This window comes from Alosa alosa, chromosome 21 (genome assembly GCF_017589495.1).
Source record: "Alosa alosa isolate M-15738 ecotype Scorff River chromosome 21, AALO_Geno_1.1, whole genome shotgun sequence".
Classification (NCBI taxonomy): Eukaryota; Metazoa; Chordata; class Actinopteri; order Clupeiformes; family Clupeidae; genus Alosa; species Alosa alosa.
Window position 1 is genome coordinate 26252338 of NC_063209.1, and position 22500 is coordinate 26274837.

The 22500-nt window shown below is 42.9% G+C and overlaps 1 protein-coding gene across 3 annotated transcripts in view; it reads right to left on the bottom strand.

The window, feature by feature from the left end:
- slc2a9l2 (solute carrier family 2 member 9, like 2) overlaps positions 1-22500 on the bottom strand; it is a 179223-nt gene that overhangs the window by 10371 nt on the left and 146352 nt on the right. For all 3 annotated transcript variants that reach the window (XM_048231047.1, XM_048231048.1, XM_048231046.1), the window contains exon 12: positions 14719-14846. In XM_048231047.1, coding sequence (XP_048087004.1) covers positions 14719-14846 — 128 coding nt within the window. The remainder of the gene's footprint in view (positions 1-14718; positions 14847-22500) is intronic.

The window sequence follows — 22500 nt, forward strand, 5'->3', positions numbered from 1 at the left end:
ATTTTGGTGGAGATTGCAGATTTATTTACAGTGTGAAAACAGTGCAAACAAAAAGACTTGACTAAACAAAACAAAATTTAACCAACCGGTTAAATTCAGCACTCCAGTCTACAACCTCACACTCTCCCTCACAAGACTTCTCTCACAAGACTTTTCTTAGACTCTCTCCCCTCAAGGCAGAAAAGCCTTGCTTTATATAAAGCCAACCAATTAGGGGCCGATTGGTTGATACCACTATGATGAGGGGGAATCTGCTCAGCACATGTACATGTACAATCAAACATTACCATTAATAACAACATTATATATCCCTAATAAAGTAATAGTAGCACTGCTATACATACAATTATTTAAAATGGGGATGAAAAACACCCTATGACACAGTTACATTTTCCAATCAGGGAACAAGCTACATTTTCAATCCCTGTAATTGGGTGTGTGTGAGGGTTTTTCAGTGTCTGTGTGTAAGAGAAAAATAGTCAGTTTAAATGTTCCAGGAAGGATTGTGGAAAAGGAGGGACTACCTAAAGGTAAAGTTGACTAAAAACAGGTATAAAAAATTATCTTTTGGTCATTTATTGTAATCCAACCTTGAAGGGAAGCAAAATTATTCTGAGAAAAAGGAAAATCTAATAAAGAAATAAATAAGTTTCTCAGAATAAATTTGCTTCCCTTCAAGGTCGGATTACAATAAATCACCAAAGGATTATTTTTTTACATGTATTTATTTCTTTATGAGATTTTCCTTTTTCTCAGAATAAATTTGATTGTGTGCTATTTTTATATGACATGTTTATTTATGTTTATAGCTGGTAGTGAAACTAATTTCTCAGTTGGTACATGTAACACAACTGAATTGGATTAACCTAACTAATGGAGATAAATAGAATACACAATGCCATTCTTACTGTGTGGCCCACACACACACACACACACACACACACACACACACACACACACACACACACACACACACACACAACACACAAACACACACACACACACACACACACACACACACACAAAGATCTCAGCATGCAACACACAACAACCACATGTGAACCGCTGCTAATGAAGCAATCATTTGCCAGTCTAGTGGAGTAGAGGCCAGCCATTTATTCAGCATGCCATGTCTCCCCATTAGGCTCACTTCATGGAGGAACCCAATTTAATGGGCCAAGGATGAACAAAGTAAGTTAGGTGAAGACGCACAGCTCTGATGGACATGGGGTTACAGTTGCAAATGTGTGTGTGTGTGTGTGTGTGTGTGTGTGTGTGTGGTGTGTGTGTGCTGAGTGTGCGACATAGTCCTCTGAAGGATTGCTTGTGTCTCCCTGTGCACATCAAGCTCCCAGTTCGGAAAGAGAGAGAGAGAGAGAGAGAGAGAGAGAGAGAGAGAGAGAGAGAGAGAGAGATAGAGAGAGAAATAGAGAGAGAGAGAGAGAGAGAGAGAAAAAGAGAGAGAGGGAGAGAGAGAGAGAGCCTGAGAAACATGTGTGTGGCTACTGAGACCTGGCCTGAATAATTCAGTTAAATTAGCGATGACCGCACTCACCAGTGACAGCCAAGCAATCAGCCTTGATCTGTTTCAGCACACCTCTGTTTCACACAAGAGCACAAAGTCATATTTAGACATGTGACACAGACACACACACACAAGCACAGACACACACACACACACAAACACACACATAACCACAGACACTACCAACACACAGCCTCTTCCACAGTCATAACATGAGCATACGCAGGGAAAATAAAAGCCTCGCATGCATATGAATCATCTCTCCCACACATACAGACATAGGTCATTTTGTAAGTTAGCCTACATGGTATCAGATTCAGCTTATTAGCCACAAAATACTCCTGGAACTTACAGTAGCGTGGAGTCAGCACAGCCTTCAGTATTTTCCCATGATTCCAGAGTGACCCTCCTATATCCATCATGTTGGCGCAGACCCAACATCGATATGCTTTTCTTTTCTTCTCAGTGTGGCCACTGAACATCGATACATTCCCACATCAGCACTCTAATAATAATGTGAGGACGAGATTATTATGCCGCATGGTCTTGTCTGCATGGACTGGGCTTGCTCAGAGTAACCTTCTCCGATCATGTTGCCTCGACACGAAAAATCAGGCCTTACCTGACTCAATATGCTACCCAACTCCTGGTACAGGCCATAGTCATCTCACGACTTGATTACTGTAAAGCCCTCCTGACAGGTCTCCCAGCCTGCACAGTGAAACTCCTTCAGAAGATCCAGAACGCGGCGGCGGGCCTGGTCTTCAACCAACCCAAAAGGGCACATGCTACCTATGGCGGCCTGCATCAAATTCAAATCACTGACGCTTGCCTACAAAGTAGTATCTTGAATGCCCTCATACAGGCATATGTTACCCCCCGACCGCTGCGCTTCTCAGGTGAACGATGTCTGCCGTCCGTACACTCAGGGCAATCCAAACTTTTCTGATCCGTTGGTGGAACTCGCTACCAGTTCCTACCAGAGCAGGGGTGTAAAAAAAAAACAGCTCTTCAGAGAGCACCTCCTCTTGCAGCACGACCTATAACTAGACTTGCTAATTCTAGCACTTCCCACCTGACTAGAACCGACACTTGACTGTATGGAAGTAGCACTTACTGCTGCACTAACTTGTCCTTATCACACTCTAGTAGTCACTTTGGCTAAAAAGCATCAGCCAAATGTCTGGTAGGAGGGTGGCTGTTCTGTTGACATGCCATGGATTAAATGGATTTTGGACAGGGAGATTTTATCATGTCAGACGGCAAGTCAGCTCCAAAAAGAATTCAGTAACTGTTATGAAAACAATGCGTTTAACCTCTCTGATCCTTATCAGAGGCAACAATTCAACAAGCCGTCAAATCTGAGTCCTTCCTGAGAAGTGGGTGACGTTCAGAAGCCAGCCAAGGTCATTCACAGACTTGTTCCAAAGCCCCTGGAGCATTATGTTGGCGTGGCTTGTCATGATGCTGAAAAGGTGACCCATTCTCCCAGTCCAAGGTCATGTAGATTATGAAAGGAAAGTGGAGTTTCTTTTAGGGTGGATTTTGTTGAAGGGCACCTGTGTAAATAGGCTGCACATTTGCCTCTCTCTCTCTCTCTCTCTCTCTCTCTCTCTCTCTCTCTATCTCTCTCTCTCTCTCTATCTCTCTATCTCTCTCTCTATCTGCTAAATCCTCTGGGATATTCCACTGGCACCACCGTGTGTACCGCAGGGAGCGGCCCGGTGATGAGCAGCGTCTGTTTCTCTCCGCCAGGTGCAGAGACTTCGATTTTTGTCTCATCACAGTGAAGAATCTTGCCCCTTATCGACTCCGGGTCCCTCCCCTGACAGTTCGGACAGGCCGCGCAAGGCAAGTCGCTAGGCTTGGCTTCAGCAGTCCGATGATAACGCCTGATTGATCCCAATGGCATTTAACGCTAACACTTCCGTCTGGCCGTACATTGTCATCTGGCTTAATGTGTCTGAGTTGGGTAAACTGCACGGCTATTATCCACAGAGGTGTGATTTATTCAAGCTTTACTGCTCAAACAGGCACATAAGCCGCCTACTTCATACAGTAAAAAACTATGCTGGCTCAGGGCAGCAATCTTCTGGAAATGTATTCCGATGCATCAGGCCAATTAAAAGGGATTTCATAAAACAGAGTGCCTGGTTTTATGGTGGCGGAAACAGCTTTTTTAAATAAATTAATTAACGTGAGCCTTTGATGCGCATTGCCTGCTGCGTAGTGCTATCACCCTGCTCACTCATTTCCATCTTGGACAGAGAGAGATTCATAAATGCACGTGCACAATATGCAAACGTGAGTCTGAACATTGTCCGCAGACACTGCATACTGAAGGCAGACACCCCTGTATGAAATAGACGCATGACTCACTGCATGATTCACTAATAACTGAAATATGAATTTATTCATTTACCAAATTAATGAAATGACCTTTCTCTCATGATCTGAGGTGGGTGGGTGGGGGGAGCATAACAGGGGACGACAGATACAGGGTTATTTTTAATATGCCGGACATCATTGGGCATTGCATTGCGGGCGGGCGGGGGCCCTGCATGAATGGGTGCATCTCCGAGGCTCTCATTTCATTAGTCAAGACTGAGTGGTCTTCAAAACCCAGCCGGCTGTGACGCAACGATGAGCAGTCCTCCTCCAAAGCTCAGAGACTAAACTGAACTGAACCCCTCCCCCTACCACCATGCCACCCAGCTGTGTTATAAACACACACACACACACACACACACACACACACACACACACACACACACACACACACCGACATGTAAAGAGCAATGATAAGACTAATCCTTTTCAAACTATGACAAGTCAGAAGTAATAAGGATGAATGGACTAAGGAAATGAAGGAAACTTAACTGCATTTTTTTCCTCCTTCTTTTGGTTGCCAGATGGACAGGAAATGACCACATACAGTATAGTGCACGCAAACGCAAACACACACACACACACAACAAACACACAACACACACACACACACACACACACACACACACACACATGCCCACAAACACACAACACTCGCCCCTACTCTACTACAGATACATACTGTATGTTTTCTCTCTCTTTCCTACACACACACACACACTTGAAGAAGAAAAAATGTCTTTATACACACACTGCACAAGCAAACATGAGCAGCAAACTCTTAACCAAGGAAAAATCAAGCAGGAAATCAGGTAGCCAAATCTTTACTTCGAAAAGAAACTACAACCCCACACAGATCATTGCATGGCTCACGGTTGGCTTTAACAATAAAATGGAAAGGATTTAACCAGTCAAACGTTTGGGGTCACTTTGAAATTTCCATTCCACTCCATTATAGACAGAATACCAGCTGAGATCAGTTGCATTGTTTTTTTTTTTAATCAGGGCAGCAGTTTTCAGATTACATTATGTATGTGTGTATATATATATATATATATATATATATATATATATATATATATATATATATATATATATATATATATATTGTATATACAACTGTCAGACTTCTACAAAACTATTTATTAATTTCTGATTGGACGAGCATTCCATGAGTCATCGTAAGTGATATCTCTGGATATCCCCACTCAGGTTTTTATAGCTAGCAATCCCACACACACACACACTGCCACCAACACAAATAAAACAGTGGGGCCACATATAGCGCTGGGGACACAGGTGCCGACATGAGTGAGGCGCACTGCACTTTGGACATTCCATTACTCTGTAAACATTATTCTCAATACAACCCCGCACACCAGCAGAGGTGGCAGCAGAATTTATGGCATCATTTCCCAACCTTGGGGTCAGGACCCCATGTCAGGACCCCAGCAGAGTTTATGGCATCATTTCCCAACCTTGGGGTCAGGACCCCAGGACACCATTGACCAGTACAGTACACATATATTATACATAAACAAATATGAAAACCCCATGATATCCAAGTTAAGTAACTAATCGGATCCTTTATTACAATCTAGCTATGCAAAAATAAACTTAGACATACCGCATGAGATCATTATGGGTAATAGGGTAATAATGCTTGATCAACGTTCCAAACAAAGTAACAAAACAAACAAAGTCAAACAAACAAAACAACCTGGAGGCGAGTTATGTTGTGAAAACAAACAAAATAGAGTCACCTGCTTAAAAAGGCTGGGAACCCCCGGCTTATGGCATTAACTCATGTACAGTAACCTCTGAATACTCAGAGGCAAGGTTTACATTGAGCCTTGAGTTATAGTGGCTGGGCATGGTGGCTGTCTGTCGCTGATGGATGTCCCAGTGGGCAGAACAAGGCAAGCAGTGGCTGTCTGGTTCATCATTATGCCCAGAGCCTGAGTGCAAATCCGATGGAAATTCGAACACACAAACTACATGCGGTCAGCAGTAGAAGGCTAGTACCTGCATCATGTAAACACAATCTAAATCTCACTGCCCTCTCTGACACAAACGCTCTCAGGGACTGAAGTACAGGCTAGTACCTGCGTCATGTAAACACAATCTAAATCTCACTGCCCTCTCTGACACAAACGCTCTCAGGGACTGAAGTACAGGCTAGTACCTGCGTCATGTAAACACAATCTAAATCTCACTGCCCTCTGACACACAAACGCCTCAGGGACACAAACAGGCTAGTACTCAAGGGACTAAATCTCACTGCCCCTCTCTGACACAAAGGCTCAGGGACTGAAGTACAGGCTAGTACCCGGCCATGTAAACACAATCTAAATCTGCCCTCTCTGACACAAACGCCTCAGGGACTGAAGTACAGGCTAGTACCTGCGTCATGTAAACACAATCTAAATCTCACTGCCCTCTCTGACACAAACGCTCTCAGGGACTGAAGTACAGGCTAGTACCTGCGTCATGTAAACACAATCTAAATCTCACTGCCCTCTCTGACACAAACGCTCTCAGGGACTGAAGTACAGGCTAGTACCTGCGCCATGTAAACACAATCTAAATCTGACACAAACGGCTCTCAGGGACTGAAGTACAGGCTAGTACCTGCGTCATGTAAACACAATCTAAATCTGCCCTCTCTGACGCAAACGCTCTCAGGGAAGGAGGAGAGAGGTAGGGAAAGGGACAGAGAATGGGAGAGAAAGAAGGACGTCATTGATAAACAGAGCGAGAGGAGAGAGGCAGAGGGTGGCCTTGGCCCACATCTCCATCAGTGAGACGGAGAGGGAGGAGAACTCATTGAAATGTGATGAGGATGCAACCTGGAGTGGCACTCTAGAACACAGTTTACACCGAGTGCTGCTAATCAGCGTAAGCGACAGCCTTTACAAAAATCACAAGATGAATAGAAATCACTTCTTATAGGCTCTGGAGGAAACATCCCCTATCTCCTAAAGAAGGAACCACCCCCGTCCCCCACATCTCATTAGAGCTCCACTGTTTACCCATGAACCATAATGGTGACTTTCTTATTTATTTCACATCTGATTGGAACAAGTATGGCGCCATACGAATAAACCTGCTCCAGTGAGTTCATATGATTAAGCCTGTGATTAAAGGTGAACTTGGCAACTATTTCAACGTAATAAACCCGTTTAGAAATCATTTGGATGGTTAAATGACCTGTTCCGGTGAAAATGGTGACTTTCCCCGCTGTGCCTAGCGTCCCCAGGCGGAAAACCAACCTTGCAACATTGAGACTACCGTCCCGGAAAGAGAAGTAAGAAACAAGAAACTCGTTTTAAATCGTGTTTCTTACCTTGTAACATTCACATAGTTCTACCAAACTTATGCTAACCGTTCGCTAGCTTGTAAACAAATCCATGTGCTTTATCGTTACCTTTTCCCACAGTTTGAAAAACCATAATGCACAATTTATCCAGCAAAGGGGGAAATCCTGCCAAGTTTCCCTTTAAAGTGCAAATGGAGTACAAGGGAACTAGACAGCACAATCATTTCCTCTTCCATACGCATTTCCCTTGTCTGTCCACTGCTCCAGTGAGAGTAAATAAGGTGGCAAAAGCATGTCGGATTCTCTCATCTCTTCTCTCAGCTAGCTTACGTACAGTAGGTCCATTCTGACTTGACACAATGTTGCTGCAGAGTGTCAAGCATGTTAAGTCAAGTCAAGTCACATTTATTTATATATCAGAACTCCCCCTATTACCGTCGGTCCCGTAATTCCACCGTCTTGCGTGTATGTGTCACTTAATATCCATTTCTATACAAACCAAGACAGCGGACTCCTGAAGAAACGCAACCACCCCACACCATGTATCTAAATTAGCTATGTACCAAAAAATTACATTTTACCGTATTTCAAGAGCTGTAAACAGTGTTGTAAGGCTGCGTGTACACAACCGCTTGGAGCGCCAGTGGAATTTTAATTTCATGACGAGAATTCTCGGTCTAACCGTTCATGTGCCGTTGAAACAGTGTAAATAGGCCAGCACTATAACTCTGAGCGTGGTAAACACAATTGGATATTTCAGGCAGTAAATGCTCCCGTTAAGAACCAAACCAGATTTGGTTCAAATCTACACATCTATGGCTATTGAAAAATGTAAGGTTCATTTAGTAAATGTTATTTTTAAGTGTTGAAAAACATTATTGTTTTAGAATTTCTGAATAAAAGTGGTGATAATTGGGGGTGTTACGATAGCACACTTAAACACAATACAATTTGCCCAAGGTCCTCACAAAAATAAAATAAAATATTAGGCACCTAACCCCTAACGGCTCCTCGAGCACCGCTGTAGCAGGCAGCTCACTGCTCCGGGTTAGTGTGTGCTTCACCTCACTGTGTGTTCACTGTGTGCTGTTTGTGTTTCACTAATTCACGGATTGAGATAAATGCAGAGACCAAATTTCCCTCACGGGAAAAAGAGTATATAGACTTACTTATACTTAAAAGAAGATATGGTATGGAATGTTTTTTGTGACAAAATTAAATAAATAAATGAAATAAATCAATAAATTATTAAATAAATAAATGAAGTATTAAATAAATACATACAAAGTGAAATAAATAAATAAAATGTGAAATAAATCAATAAAAGGTTAAATGTTAAAAAAACATATATATATTGACATTGGCATTGGCATTGACATTCCATATGCACGGTCTTGAAATGTGCCATGAAATAAATCAATATGTCAGTCTTCCATCAAGGCGGGACCTAGCTACTGATTAGTTACTGCCGATACTACCAGTCGGCGCTGGATCACTGGCTAGTCCATGTGAATCACAGGTAAGGACACAGCTCAGACTTATCAATAGTCATAACTCATGAAACAACAAGGATTTCACTCTAAATTCATAATTTTCAGAAGATATCTGGAGTGAAAATGTTCTGTTATTTGATAGGTCTGTTTGCTGTACAAGAATCCCTTGCAAGGGTTCATAGACATGCTAGATGTGCACATCTAGTGCTAACAGTTAGCACAAGCTAGTTAGAAAGCGAACTTCTATCTATGGCAAAACGACTTTGCTGTAGTTGCTATTGCTTCTGTTTATGGTAAAGGGTGCCCAGTATTTATCTATTTCATGGAGCTTTGCAAGACCGTGCATATGGAATGTCAATGGCAATGTCAATATATATAGTATGTATATTTATTTATGTATGTATGTATTTATTTAATATCGTATGTATTTATTTCATATTTCATTTATTATTTTAATCTTTTATTTATTTATTTCATATTTTATTTTTTATTTAATTTTGTCACAAAAAACATTCCATATAAAATTACTAGAGCAAAATGTAAAACAAATACAAATAAGAAACAGTGAAGTTAAAGGTGCCAGTAAGCAACAAACAAGGGGGAAATTAATGGACATTAAAGGCCACAGAAAATAGATGGGTCTTAAAATTAGATTCAAAGCTACTGATAGTGGGACAGGACTTCATTTCTATAGGGAGATTATTCCAGAGGCGAGGGCCAGCAACAGAAAAAGCCCTATCACCTTTAGTTTTTAGGCATGTAGTCAAGCTTCAAAATGCACATGCTAAGATTGAGGAGAGAGTAACTGTCAGTATGACTTTCAACATCTGCACAGTGCTCAGAAAGGCATGCTATACTGCAGTGTACAATAACTCAACTGAAAGGGCGCTATCCTCTGCCTCGTCCTGGTTCATACAATATTTACAGATAAGCCAGAAGAAAAAAAAACACAAAACAACATGACAAACAACTCGGCCTTGATGGACAGATTTTAAATGACCTCGCTAGAGCAAACAAACTCACCTAAACAGTACGCCCCGAAGGCAAGCAGGCATTCTTTTACACAAACACCTAATTTATCACGGCCAGCTAATGGACGACTAACAGAAGCATATGCGATGGAGGCATTCTTCCATTCTTTCACAGCCCCTCAGGTGTCGTTAAAACCTGTCTGGAAACCAAGGCCCCGAGGGCAACATCAGCATGCCGAGCCACGAGATGAGAAGGACGCAGACGAGGCAGGAGTGAGCTACAGTGACACATCCATCAACAGAGTGTACACATTTAAATCACGCTGAGCACTTCTCTATACATGAAAGAGTATTGATGAAAAGGTATTGGCTGGGGAAAATAAAAACATTTGTACCTCAGCTCAGTGCATTATCAGAAAAGGAGTCCTGGCCTCTCTCTCTCTCTCTCTTCTATCACTGTCTATTTTGTATTTCTCTCTCTCTATCTCTCTCTCTTTCTATTCCCCCTGACTCTCAGAGGAAGCCTGGAGGCTGGGCCTGGAGTCTGAGCCATCTCCTCCTCCTCACATTTCACTGACATGACAAGAACCACTGGGTATTACTGTATATCTATTCACACCACTCCCTCTCTACACCCCCAACATCCCCTTCCTCACTTGCCTTACCCTAACTTCTTCCCCTCTTCCTTCTACCCATGGCATAACCTACACCTACTGTGCACACTGCACACCCATTTCTGAAGGCCAATTTACACCAGAGAATCACAACGCGATGAGACGAGCTGCAACATTCAGCAAACCAGCACCATGGAAACCTCATAACCTTCACACTGCAAACCCATCTCTATCTGACGCTGCTGAAACAGGTAGCGTGCGTGTCTGTAGCAGGGCTCTACCCATCCTGCCTTTGGAGCGGGAGCCAGGGCCAGGGCCTCCTGGTGCGGAGGGCTGGGGAGGTGGTCAGCCTGAGGCTAGGATCATTAGCGGGATGCAGCGTGGATGACTAGATGGAGCCTATTAGATGCCTAACACCAGTTCTTGGTGTTCTTTTAGGGAGAGACAGAGAGAGGCAGCCCTGAGGGCTGAGATGCCCCCAGAACAGAGAGGACAAGAGGAAGAAAAGAGAAGAGAGGAAGAGGAGAGCAAAAGAAAGACCATCAACTTCCTCAAATGCTCTTGAATATATATATATACTCTCAGATGGCCATGTCATGGATCATTTTATTTTACCCATGAAATACATTCACACTTATGAGGTGAAACAGTGTGACATGACTGCTTATTGATCTGATTTTCACAACATGATCTTAAACTGAAAGCTGCTGTGGTGATTTTTTCCAAAACTGTGTCAGCTAGTCGATAAAATAAATTTAATAAGGCACACAGCGGAATGATTGTATTATAAAATCACACAGAATTTCTCCTCTCCTATTGCCTAAGGCATGTGTCTGTGTGAGGATGTAATCAAACCTTAAGCTATGCCTATTCCAGTACAGCGATACAGCATGGTTATTTAAGCTACAGTAAACATGACCTCAGTAAACGATGCTCACGGGCCTACTGGATTGTGACTATGGTGCACAGCAATACAGGCAATTACTATTTCATGAGCCCATTCTAACACACCCCTTGCCGTGCAAAGTGCACTGCACTGAAATGAATGCTCCTCGGCGAGAACATTATTTGGGCTTTCATACCGACCAAGCATGTGTCTGTGTGTGTGTGGGGGGGGGTGTTTCTTGGGGAAGAATATAAACAAACATCCATACACACACACAGAATGTTCTAACAATGATGAGTACATGAGTACATACATTTACAAAGAGTGAACATGAGTGAGAATGAAAGAAGTGTACAGAGAGAATGTAGGAGTGCACACACACACACACACACACACACACACACACACACACACACACACACAAAACCTATCAAGCTCCCTCCCACCTCATGCCACACTGTCACTCTAAATGCACACGTGTGTAACTAAGGGAGTCAGAGAGGAAGGTGATGATAGGTCACAGATGTGTCAGGCAGAACAGTGAGTGTGCAGGAGGGAGGAGCGGAGGAAGCACAACCGGTCTGGACATCTCTCATCACACACCTTTTACACGCAGCCCCCGCAAGTCAAACGGAGGGCTCCCAGGCCTGTCCTGCTCAATCAGACAGCCTGACGAGATGGTGGCAGCAAAGCCCCCACCGACTGCAAATGTGGAGTGATGTTTGGGAGGCCTTGTCTTGAGAGAGAAATAAAAATGGAGGGTTCTATCCATCCTATTTAGATTTCCCATCACCGTACTTTCACATGGGCGTCAATATGGTGACTAGTGACAGATGTGTGCAGGGGGGGGGGGGTTAATCTCCATCACATTTGCCAGACACCTTAAATTCCATTTTCACTGTAGAGGTTTGTCTGACCTGTACTGAAGTTTTTGTCTGAATCTGGCTGCACTCAAATACATTTGGAAATTGTAGCTGTGAGAAATGATAAATTGTGATTTGGAAATTGTAGCCTTTGGCACCATAGAGCAGCTGTAACATCACTTCCTGACAATCAATCGGCACGGGGGTCGATTTGCATAAAAGCTTCTACTAAATACTAGTCAACTTTAACTTAAGGAAGAAATCAAGAAAGACAGAGAGAAGGAAAGAGAGAGATAGGAGAGATGTTTGTGTCTCTTGAGACATTTGATTTTTGGGCAGGATTTTGAGGACAGCTCTTGTAATTAAAGTGGGAGGAACCCTAGGCAGTCTGCAAATGTGCAGGAGAATAATCGAATGGCCTAGGAACAGGAACATAGCTGTCACCTTAAAAGAAAATTAATTTTATTAATTCATGTGAAATATTTTTACATTAGCTTCTTTTGTGCTAGGATGGAAATAAGATAATTAATTCCACTCTCTGAAACACATACACAAACACAAGCACACACACACACACACAAACACACACACATACAATGCGTTTGCCACAACCAAATCTTTCAATACATGGCAGACAGCATACTGTACATGTGGTCATGGCAACACCTTGGCCCTAATTTAAAGACATCAAACATAGTATGAAGTACGCATTGCACTCTGTGTTGATTAGAATTTTATGGTTAATCAATTTGTTTAGTCTCTACTGCTCTATATCTCTGTAAAGAAAATGAGATGGGTACCACTTGCAAAGAGATTTGTGGGCATCATAAATAACACTGCAGGTGCTAAATTGATGTTTCAGCACACATGTATGGAATCATCCCCATATGCATATTCACCACAGCAAGCCCATCAAGCATTGTTCATTAGCGGGAATCCATACCATATTTATTTGCAAATGTCAAAAATATATTTATAAATACACATATTTGTACAAATTACTTTGTATGTATTTGTATGTCACATTTATATATTTGTATATTTGTATATTTGTATTTGTGAATTTACAAATCTATTTGTCCATATATTTTCGAGTATGTACAAATCTTAAATCTTTCGAGTAAGACAATTCTACCCCCATACTCCAAGCATGATATTTTTGGATATTTTGTTCATTAGCGAGAATACTTACCACCAGTTTCTAGATCAGCCTTTGCCTTTAATACTAAAGGGGACTTCCCATTCAAAATACCAGTTGCGCTGCGCTTTGCTAGGCGCAGTGGCAGGCCAGTTCTTAGGCGTGCAAGCTGTTGAAAATAATGGGTTTCCTAGCACAGCGCTGCCGTTTGCATGTGCAATGTGAAGCCCGCTTAAGGCTGGAGCATGTTCCAGCACCTGTAAGGCTAAGGCCTCCCCTCGCTTCTCCACAAAGGTGCCGGTGCCTTTGAAGATCAGCCCACTGGCTTTAGGAAAAGTACTCCCAAGATGGAGCTATTGCAATGCAGATGGCACTTTAAAGTCATCTATACCACACAAGGGACCATGTCTCAGGTAGTTTTTTCCCCCCCCTCTCTCTCTCTCTCTCTCTCTCTCTCTCTCTCTCTCTCTTTTGAAAAGCCTGTGGTAAGAGCAAGCTGATGAGCAGGGGAAAGTCACAGTTTGAGAGATTAAACCGGAACAGAAGATGACGTTGGGAAAAGTTCATCTCCTTTTTATAAAGTGGCAAACGAGAGAGATAGGAGACACAGGGACAAAGAGGGAGGAAAGAAGTAGCAGGAGGTTGGCTTGTACAGGATGTGCTGAGGATTTTCAGTCTGAATGTATGTGTGGATAAGCCACCACATCTACATACAAATGCTCTCCACATCTACTTCACTACTAACATTATATTTTTCACCTATGGGTGTGCAAATATAGACTATCAAATGACCATGACCATACATCGTATACATGTTACATGTGTGGCCTGGTGAGCCGTTGTTACATACTATACTTAGTATAGTATAAGTAAGTATAGATACTCTTTTGATCCCATGAGGGAAATTTGGTCTCTGCATTTATCCCATCCGTGAAACACTCAGAGCACATAGTGAAGTGAAGCACACAGTGAGGTGAAGCACACACTAACCTGGAGCAGTGAGCTGCCTGCTACAGGGGTGCTCGGGGAGCAGTGAGGAGTTAGGTGCCTTGCTTAAGGGCACTTCAGCCGTGGTCAAGTGCTCAACAACTTCACCTGCCCACATTTTTTCCTACTGGTCGGATATTAAAGCCCTAATCAGTGGGCCACAGCTGCTGCTGTACAGTATATGTTTATCACACAAATAATATTTTGGCCCATTAACATTATGAAGAGTTTGCTTCCAAAACGCTATATCTCCATTTTTAAAAACATTAAAAAGTCAGGCTATTTAATAGTGTATTTCTGGTAATATCAATCAAATTGCAGTTGTGTTGTTTTGATTGAGTAAAGATAAAAAATCAAATAGCAATACCCAATACCCAGTTCTACTGAAATTAGTTGGAAAACAAAAGGTAAAAAAAGTGTATCCACCATTTATTAAAATGGTGGATATACATAGCATTTTGGAATCAAATTCTTCCTTTCATACTACACCACACATTCAGGAAAAAATGTGCGCACACACACATAAATACATACCTGAATGAAAGGAAACAGGAGGCCGACTGCAAAGTTGGCTAGCCAGTTGATAGTTCCTGCTATCATGAAGGCAGCTGAACGATAGGATTGTTCAAACAGCTCACCAGTCAGGATGAAGGGGATACCACCTGCAGAAGAAACACAACAAATACAAAAAGTCAGCCAAAGTCATGGAATTTCACACTTTTTTGCCAATATTTGTCCGCAACAACCACAACGAACTATTGCAAGATTCTGAAGGGACTGACAATCCTGAGAAGACAATCCAATGATGGAATGCAACATCATGGGACAAATTTCCACCACAACTTCCACTACACAATTCTTCATCATCATCTTCATCATCATCATCATCAGAACATCAGCAGCTCTGATTTATTTGGCCGAAGGTGCCAAATGTGGACTAGAAAACACACTACGGGTGAACAACATTGAACACACTACATGTGCAGACGTGGATTCAAGGACTGTATCAAATCACCAGTCTTTTACAATACACACTACACTATGTGCAGAGGTAAAAAAATGAACAGATGTGATGTAGACAGCAGGCGTACCGTACGCACTGTGCGTACCATCTAGGCTACTCAACAATGAGAGAGAATTTCCCATGTGTGTGTATTCACATCAGATTGGCCTACCATAACTTCCCAAGTCTGCACAGTATCCCATTAACTGCATGACATTAGACTATTTACAATTTTTTGTAAATTAAAGTTTGTAAACACGTTTTCAAAATCAACTTGCAGAACTATATGCACGCGCAAACCTTTTGTTTGAGCAGGAGAGAGAATAACGTACGCACTCACGCATCAATTACAGAAGTTGGAGGCTAGGCTACTTGTTGCTTTCTTTTACAATCTATGGTTGCTGGTTATCAGCACACAATGTTAAGCAAATTCACTAACTCAAGAGTCATCATGGATATAAAACGATTTTTTGGCAGCAGAGCTGGAGGAGCTATTTCAGATGGGCAAGATGGTTATCCTATGCCTTTGTTTTTTTCAATGGTCATTTACTCAATTCCAGCTCTAAAGGATTCTAGAAAGCTGTGTGCCTTGCACTGAAAGCTTTTGGTCGGTAAAGTCATTTCAATGTACCATTCATTATACAGTAGTTTATGAAAATTCAGGTTTTCTGTCAGGAAAGTCAGGGAAAAGTCATAGAACTTTACATGTGTGGGAACCCTGTATTTACAGCAGGCAACAAAGTCTCCCTATATTTATTTGTGTTAGGTTTAACTTAGGTACTGTAACCATTAAGATGTTATAGATTGCAGTTAGGCCTAACACAATCTGGGCAATTTAGCTCTTTACACATACAGTAATATTTTACAATTGTTTGTATACAGTACGTGAATATGGAGATTATGTGCTCCCTGGCCACCTCTGATCACTAGTGAGTCAGATAGCTAATGAGTAGGCCTACACTTGTCCACTTTCAGTGCTCCTTGGCACTTAGTTCAAAAGATACGCACATTTAAGGGTACTGCCAGGATTGTGTATTAGTGGGTGTGCCTGACCGATTGGAAGGCCACTTGGGCCAAATATGCCATGGCCCATTTTTTGTTCCAGTCCAGCCCTGGTAGCCTGTCAGAGTACACTTGTTATTGCTCTAAGGACTTTATTATGTCTGGGATGGGAAGCCATGTAGCATCATCCACAATTAGTTGTACTGATTTTGTAACCAAGATTGTATTTTACTGGTGAGCTAATTTTGACAACTTTATTTCAGGCTATATCGCAAACATGGTTTCCCGTGTGATCGGTTAATATTATAGCCTAACATTAACTAGCTGACTTGCAAAGGGAGCTTGTCACTAGGCTTTGGGCTTGTAGTCGAGGCCGTTTTCTGGCATAATCAGGAGGGGGGATGCTGTCTTGATGCTTCAAAAATCGGTGTATATTAATTAAATAAAAATAAAAAATAAAAATTCCATTAATTATCCAAACTCTTTTACATGACATACGGTGTGACTAATCTTTGATGCTTCTTGCTGACTGCCGCACTGACACCATAATGAAGCGCAATAAGGACAAACTGTGTTGCGCAGGCTAGGTTCAACAATATGAGACTAACAATATGAAACTATAGACAATTGTAATACAACATAAGCTTAATTTAGAATTGTTTAAGAACGGTATATGCTATTTAAAGGTGGATATACGCAATTTAGAGGTAGATAAACGCAATTTAGAGGTGCGCTTCCGAAATGGCGCTTCCGAAATTCAGGAGGTGCGTAAATGGTGCTTACTTGCGTTTAGCCTCCACTACACCCCTGTGCGCAGGGCATGAGGGGGTGTTCTGTAGATGGGTGTGTGTACCATAGCATTCATTCCTGCAGGCGCCACTGGTAGACAGAGTCCAGGGATCATCATCATACCTGCAGTTTCCTCTTAGAGATAAATCCTACAGAGCACTTGGAACACAATTGCACTCAGCTCGACGCTAATCCAAATCACAGTAGAAATGGGGCAAAGAGCACAGCCCGGGATGACCGCGGAAGTGTGTCAGGGCGACGGGATTTACCAGACGACGCAGAAAGGGCCCTCATGTGAATTCATTCACTCACACAGGCACAGGCACGCACACAGACACAGACAGACACGTGTGCGCACGCACACACACGCACACACACACACACACACACACACACACACACACACCACACACACACACACACACACACACACACACACACACACACACACACACACACACACACACACAGCCACACATGGCTGTTCATTGATTCAAAAAAGAAGGAAAACCATTTATTTAAATTTAGAACTATCTCCTGGCTCCTCGAGGTTCACAGAACAAATGGTGGAACTGGCAGGGAAAGTAGGATTAGGTAGTGCAAATACCCCAATGCATTTCCCACTGAGTAAGGAGCCAGGACAAGAGAGGGAGAAGAGGAGGCAGCACAGGCACTCATATGCCGCCAGCTGACTGCTATTGTGGAAGAAGATAGGTGTTTGCACACAGAAGTACAAAATATAGAGGAAAGGACCAATGATGATGATTCTTGAATTTCATCACCCAGCACCTTATTTTCGGTTTGGTAGCGCCAAATAATAGGACTCAGTTTGACACAAGGCAGAAACAGTCTTTTCTGGGCTTTCTGTGTGGTAACAAAAGACGATAACAACACAACTGGCCAGGTCCAAAACCCAGGCAGCACATGGACTGAGAAAGACAATGACTAACTTAATGAACCGGTACCGGTAACTACCAGTAAATGCTATGCTAATGTTTTAATTATTCTACCTTGTGTCTTTCATGCTTTTTCTTATTATTCTATTTTATGTACTTTACTTTTGAAACTATTTTTTAACTATTACCCTCTGGATGCTTTCAATTACTATCATTCTTTGCTTTTGTTGATGAGCGTATTGAATTGCTTTTGTGTAATGTGGTAAATAAATAAACTTGCCTCGCCCATGCTGTTTTAGATGGGAGCATCGTCTAAAGCAGAGGTTCCCAACTGTGAGGCACACCTCCCCTGGGGGGGCGCCAACTAATTTGAGAGGAGGCGCGGAAGGTTGATTCAAAAAAGAAGGAAAAACTTTTATTTCATGTTAGAACTATCTTTGTTTTTTTTTCAATGATTATGTAATTGTCAACATTATTAAATCAAAATAAATCATAGAAGAGATGTATACTAAATCTTTGGGATAGGGGAAAGTATTATTGATCCCTATCCTGTGTGAGAATGTATTGTGCCAAACTTCATAACGTAACTTAGCAACAGTGCCGCCAGCCGAGCTAGCTGCAAGTTACCAGCAAAGATTCTAGAGCAGCGGAGGAGGAGGAGGAGGGGGGGGTCACTGTTTTAAGAGAGGAGGCACACATTGATGGAGTTTGGGAACCCATGGTCTAAAGGATACATGCCAGTGCAATTCTTTTGGATTAGCTTCTGCACTATAAATCACAGAGATTACCCTATGAAACCCATATGAAACCAAGGAGAAGTAATAACCCTGCAGCTCATCTGACTGCAGGATGCAATAATAATAATAATAATTTATTATTTTATATAGCGCCTTTCTCAAACCCAAGGTCGCTTTACATAGTAGGAAGGCAGGGAAACACAATAACAAACAAACAAACAAACAATACAACAGAGACAAAGGCAGGGAAATACAATAACAAAAATTTGGGGGCCAAGGCACTGAAGGACCTGCCACCCAGGGTGGAGAGTCTGGAGCGGGGGATAGCCAATAGGTTTTGGTCAGAGGATCTAAGTGAGCGGGAAGGAGTGTAAGGGGTCCGGAGGTCGCAGATGTAGGGGGGAGCAAGGTTGTGGAGGGCTTTGAAGGTGAGTAGTAGTACTTTGTATTTGATGCGGGACGGAACTGGTAGCCAATGGAGTTGATGGAGAATGGGGGTGATGTGTGCTGATCGTCTGGTATGGGTGAGGAGCCTAGCTGCAGAGTTTTGGAATATATTGTAGTCTTTGAAGGGTTTTAGTGCTGTCACTTTTCTCATCTTCTTTTCTATTGTTAACACCCTCCCAGCCTCTACTTTAGAACAGGGACCATATTTTGAATGAACAATGTATGCACTAGCAATGTATTAAGGGTAAAGAATGTCTGTATTGACCAGGAGTTATAGTCTAGACTGTTCCCATCATATAATTCGTAATAATAATAATGCCTGACTTTAGAATATGGAACCAATTCATGACTAATAAGTACATTCTGCAGAGGTATTACTGATGATAATGTGTTTGCTACCAAGGAACCAGTTTCCACTTTAGAATGGGAGCCAATCTCCCAGTTGTTAAGTGCTATTTCACACAGCAACCTGGGCAGTGAAATGCAGCAATGAGGTTGAGCCATACACTTGCTTATTCTACAACTGTTCTTCTACTATTTGGGATTTATTCAGACAGTATACAAGTAGGCTATGCATATTCTATTTTGGTACTTACTACTAATTAGTATGTAGAGATCAAGGCTTACAAGGTCATTATTAAGATTATATCAATAATAAAGGCCTAATTCGTCATGAACAAGAAATTTGTGAATACACACCTAACACATGGTTAATGTTGCCTAACACATGCCTTACAAGTCACTAATACAGGTATTAATTAGGTATGTATCGGTGGCTAACATGTGAACCTTAAAATAAAGTGTTACCCCAAAGTCTGTGCATCACTAGCAGAGAGGAAGGGTTGGAGGCGTGCAATGTTACGGAGGTGAAAAAAAGCAATCTTAGTTGAGACCGTGGCTGCGAATAATCTGGCCAAGAGGGAGGATGTATATGAGAAAGAGAAGGGGCCCAAGTACAGAACCCTGGGGGACACCACGAGTGACAGGGGACTTGGGGGACTGATGTGGACCAAGTGTTACAAACCAATTGAGGGCTGTGCCAGAAACACCAATAGCAGACAGACGGGAGATTAGAACATTGTGGTTGATGGTATCGAAAGCAGCACTAAGGTCAAGGAGAATGAGAATGTTAAGTGAACCAGAGTCAGCAGACAGGAGGAGGTTGTTAACTATGCGTAGAAGGGCAATCTCTGTACTGTGACATGAGCGGAAGCCAGATTGAAAGGGCTCATACAGGTCGTGGTGGTTAAGAAAGGTGTGTAGTTGTGAGGCCACCACTCTTTCCAGTACCTTGGCCAGGAAGGGGAGGTTGGAGATAGGGCGGTAGTTTATTAGTGATGTGGGGTCGGAGTCAGGAAGGGGAGGTTGAAGATAGGGCGGTAGTTTATTAGTGATGTGGGGTCGGAGTCAGGTTTTTTGAGAATGGGTGTAACTGCAGCAGTCTTTAGGGCAGCAGGCACCACACCAGAGTTGAGGCAGGTGTTAACAATCAATGTAATGGGTTCAGACAGGGATGTGGAGCAGGCTTTAAGTAGAGGACTTAGTAATGATGTCAGTGATGGTGAGTGAGTGAGTAGCGGTGAAATGAGAGAGCTGAGGGCCCATAGAAGGAGGAGAAGAAGAAGAGAGAGAGAGCATTGGGGCTGAAGGAGTGGTAGATTTTAAGAGGCTAGTAGAGGTAGATTTGGCTAATTTTATCGTCAAAGAAGTGTAAGAAGGCCTGGCACTGCTCAGGGGTCTTAGGACAGGCAGTGACAGGGGGTTTTAGGAGTTTGTCCACAGTCCTGAATAGGGTTTTTGGCCTGGACACGGAGGAGGTTATGAGTGATGAGTAGTAGTTTGAGCAGGCAGTATTAAGTGCATCCCTATATGTCTGAATGTTCGGTGTAGAGCATGGAGTGAATTGTAAGGCCAGTTTTCTTGTATAGCTGTTCAAGACGGCGGCCAGCGGCCTTTAGTTGCCTCAGCTCAGGGGTGAACCAGGGGCATGTACGGTTTGCTGGAACAAGCCTAGTCCTGACAGGGGCTAAGCTATCAAGCAGGCTGGTCAGGGTGTCATTGCACATAGCAACCAGGTTATCCGCGGACGAGAGCTCGTCCAGGTCAGACAGCGGCGAGGCCTGTATAGAGGCAGCAAGCATGCTGTGGTCAATTGACCTGATGTTACGACTTGTGATAGTTGTTTTCTCTGAGGAGGGAGGAGGAGAGATCATTTGAAAACGGCATACAATGAGCTTATGGTCAGAGACACCAGAGATGAAACCAGAGACAGAGATGTCATTCAGACCAAAAGAGCAGAGCAGATCCAACGTGTGGCCATGAGTGTGAGTGGGAAAGTCAACATGCTGTGTCAAACTAAAACAGTCCAATACAGAGTTAAACTCTGAGGTTAAACATGATTGTTGCAATGATTACACATTATTGCTAGTTTCAGTACACCTGTAAGTACAGAGCATGGATGTTAGGGTGGTGTATGTGTGTGTGTGTGTGTGTGTGTGTGTGTGTGGCGGGTGTGTGTGTGTGTGTGCGGGGGGGAGACTAAATGGAGAAATGGGGACATGTTTGGAAACAAATGCATTGTCTAACCATGTTAGGGAGGGCCTGCAGTTATACAGTGTGTCTTCTTTAGTAGTTTGCTCCAGACTTCCCAGTTTATTAATGAGTGTGCTTTAATGTTCTCCTGCGCTTTCTCGGGATCACGCACATACCCAGGACACACAGCGCCAACCACCAGCTATTCACAATACACCCACCTAATTCAATTTATCAGCAACTGGCCAACAGTGAACCATTTTCGCCAATGCCTAGAATACAATCATTTTTCAACCTGAGGCAGTAAACAAAAATGTAGTTTAATGGCATATTTCATCCACACACTCTCTCCGAAGCGGGCACACGGGGTAAAATAGATTCCATGTGCATGATGAAATAGCCCCTACAAGTCGTATCAACATAGTGGAGCCATCCACGCTTGCGAGGATTCCTATCTAATTAACAGTCAGCATACTGCACACAATGTGCTGCCATGTAAACAGGCATAGCAATGAATGCAGAGCATGCCCCCTCATCTCAGAGGGCAGATGTATATGGTGTACAGTGGAGGGCCCTTGGGTCCTGAGGCCTGTTCATCATATTCAGCCGTGGCAGCCATGCTGCAGACCCCAGCGGCTCTCCACAAATCGAAGGTTTGAGGCGTGTTTGTGTGTGGTGGTGCTACATATTAGTGGTCGTAAGTGAGGTTCCCTCTTCACTGTAAAGTGCTTTGGGTGCCTTGAAAAGCACCACATGTGTGTGTGTGTGTGTGTGTGTGTGTGTTGCCTTTGAGCAGCCAGCAGCAGAGACACCGCAGTGGGGAGAGGAAAGCAAACACCCTGCCAGAGAGAGGGAGAGGTAGTAGGAGGGCTGAAGGAAGACTCATTCACCTCTGTGAATCCATACCAAT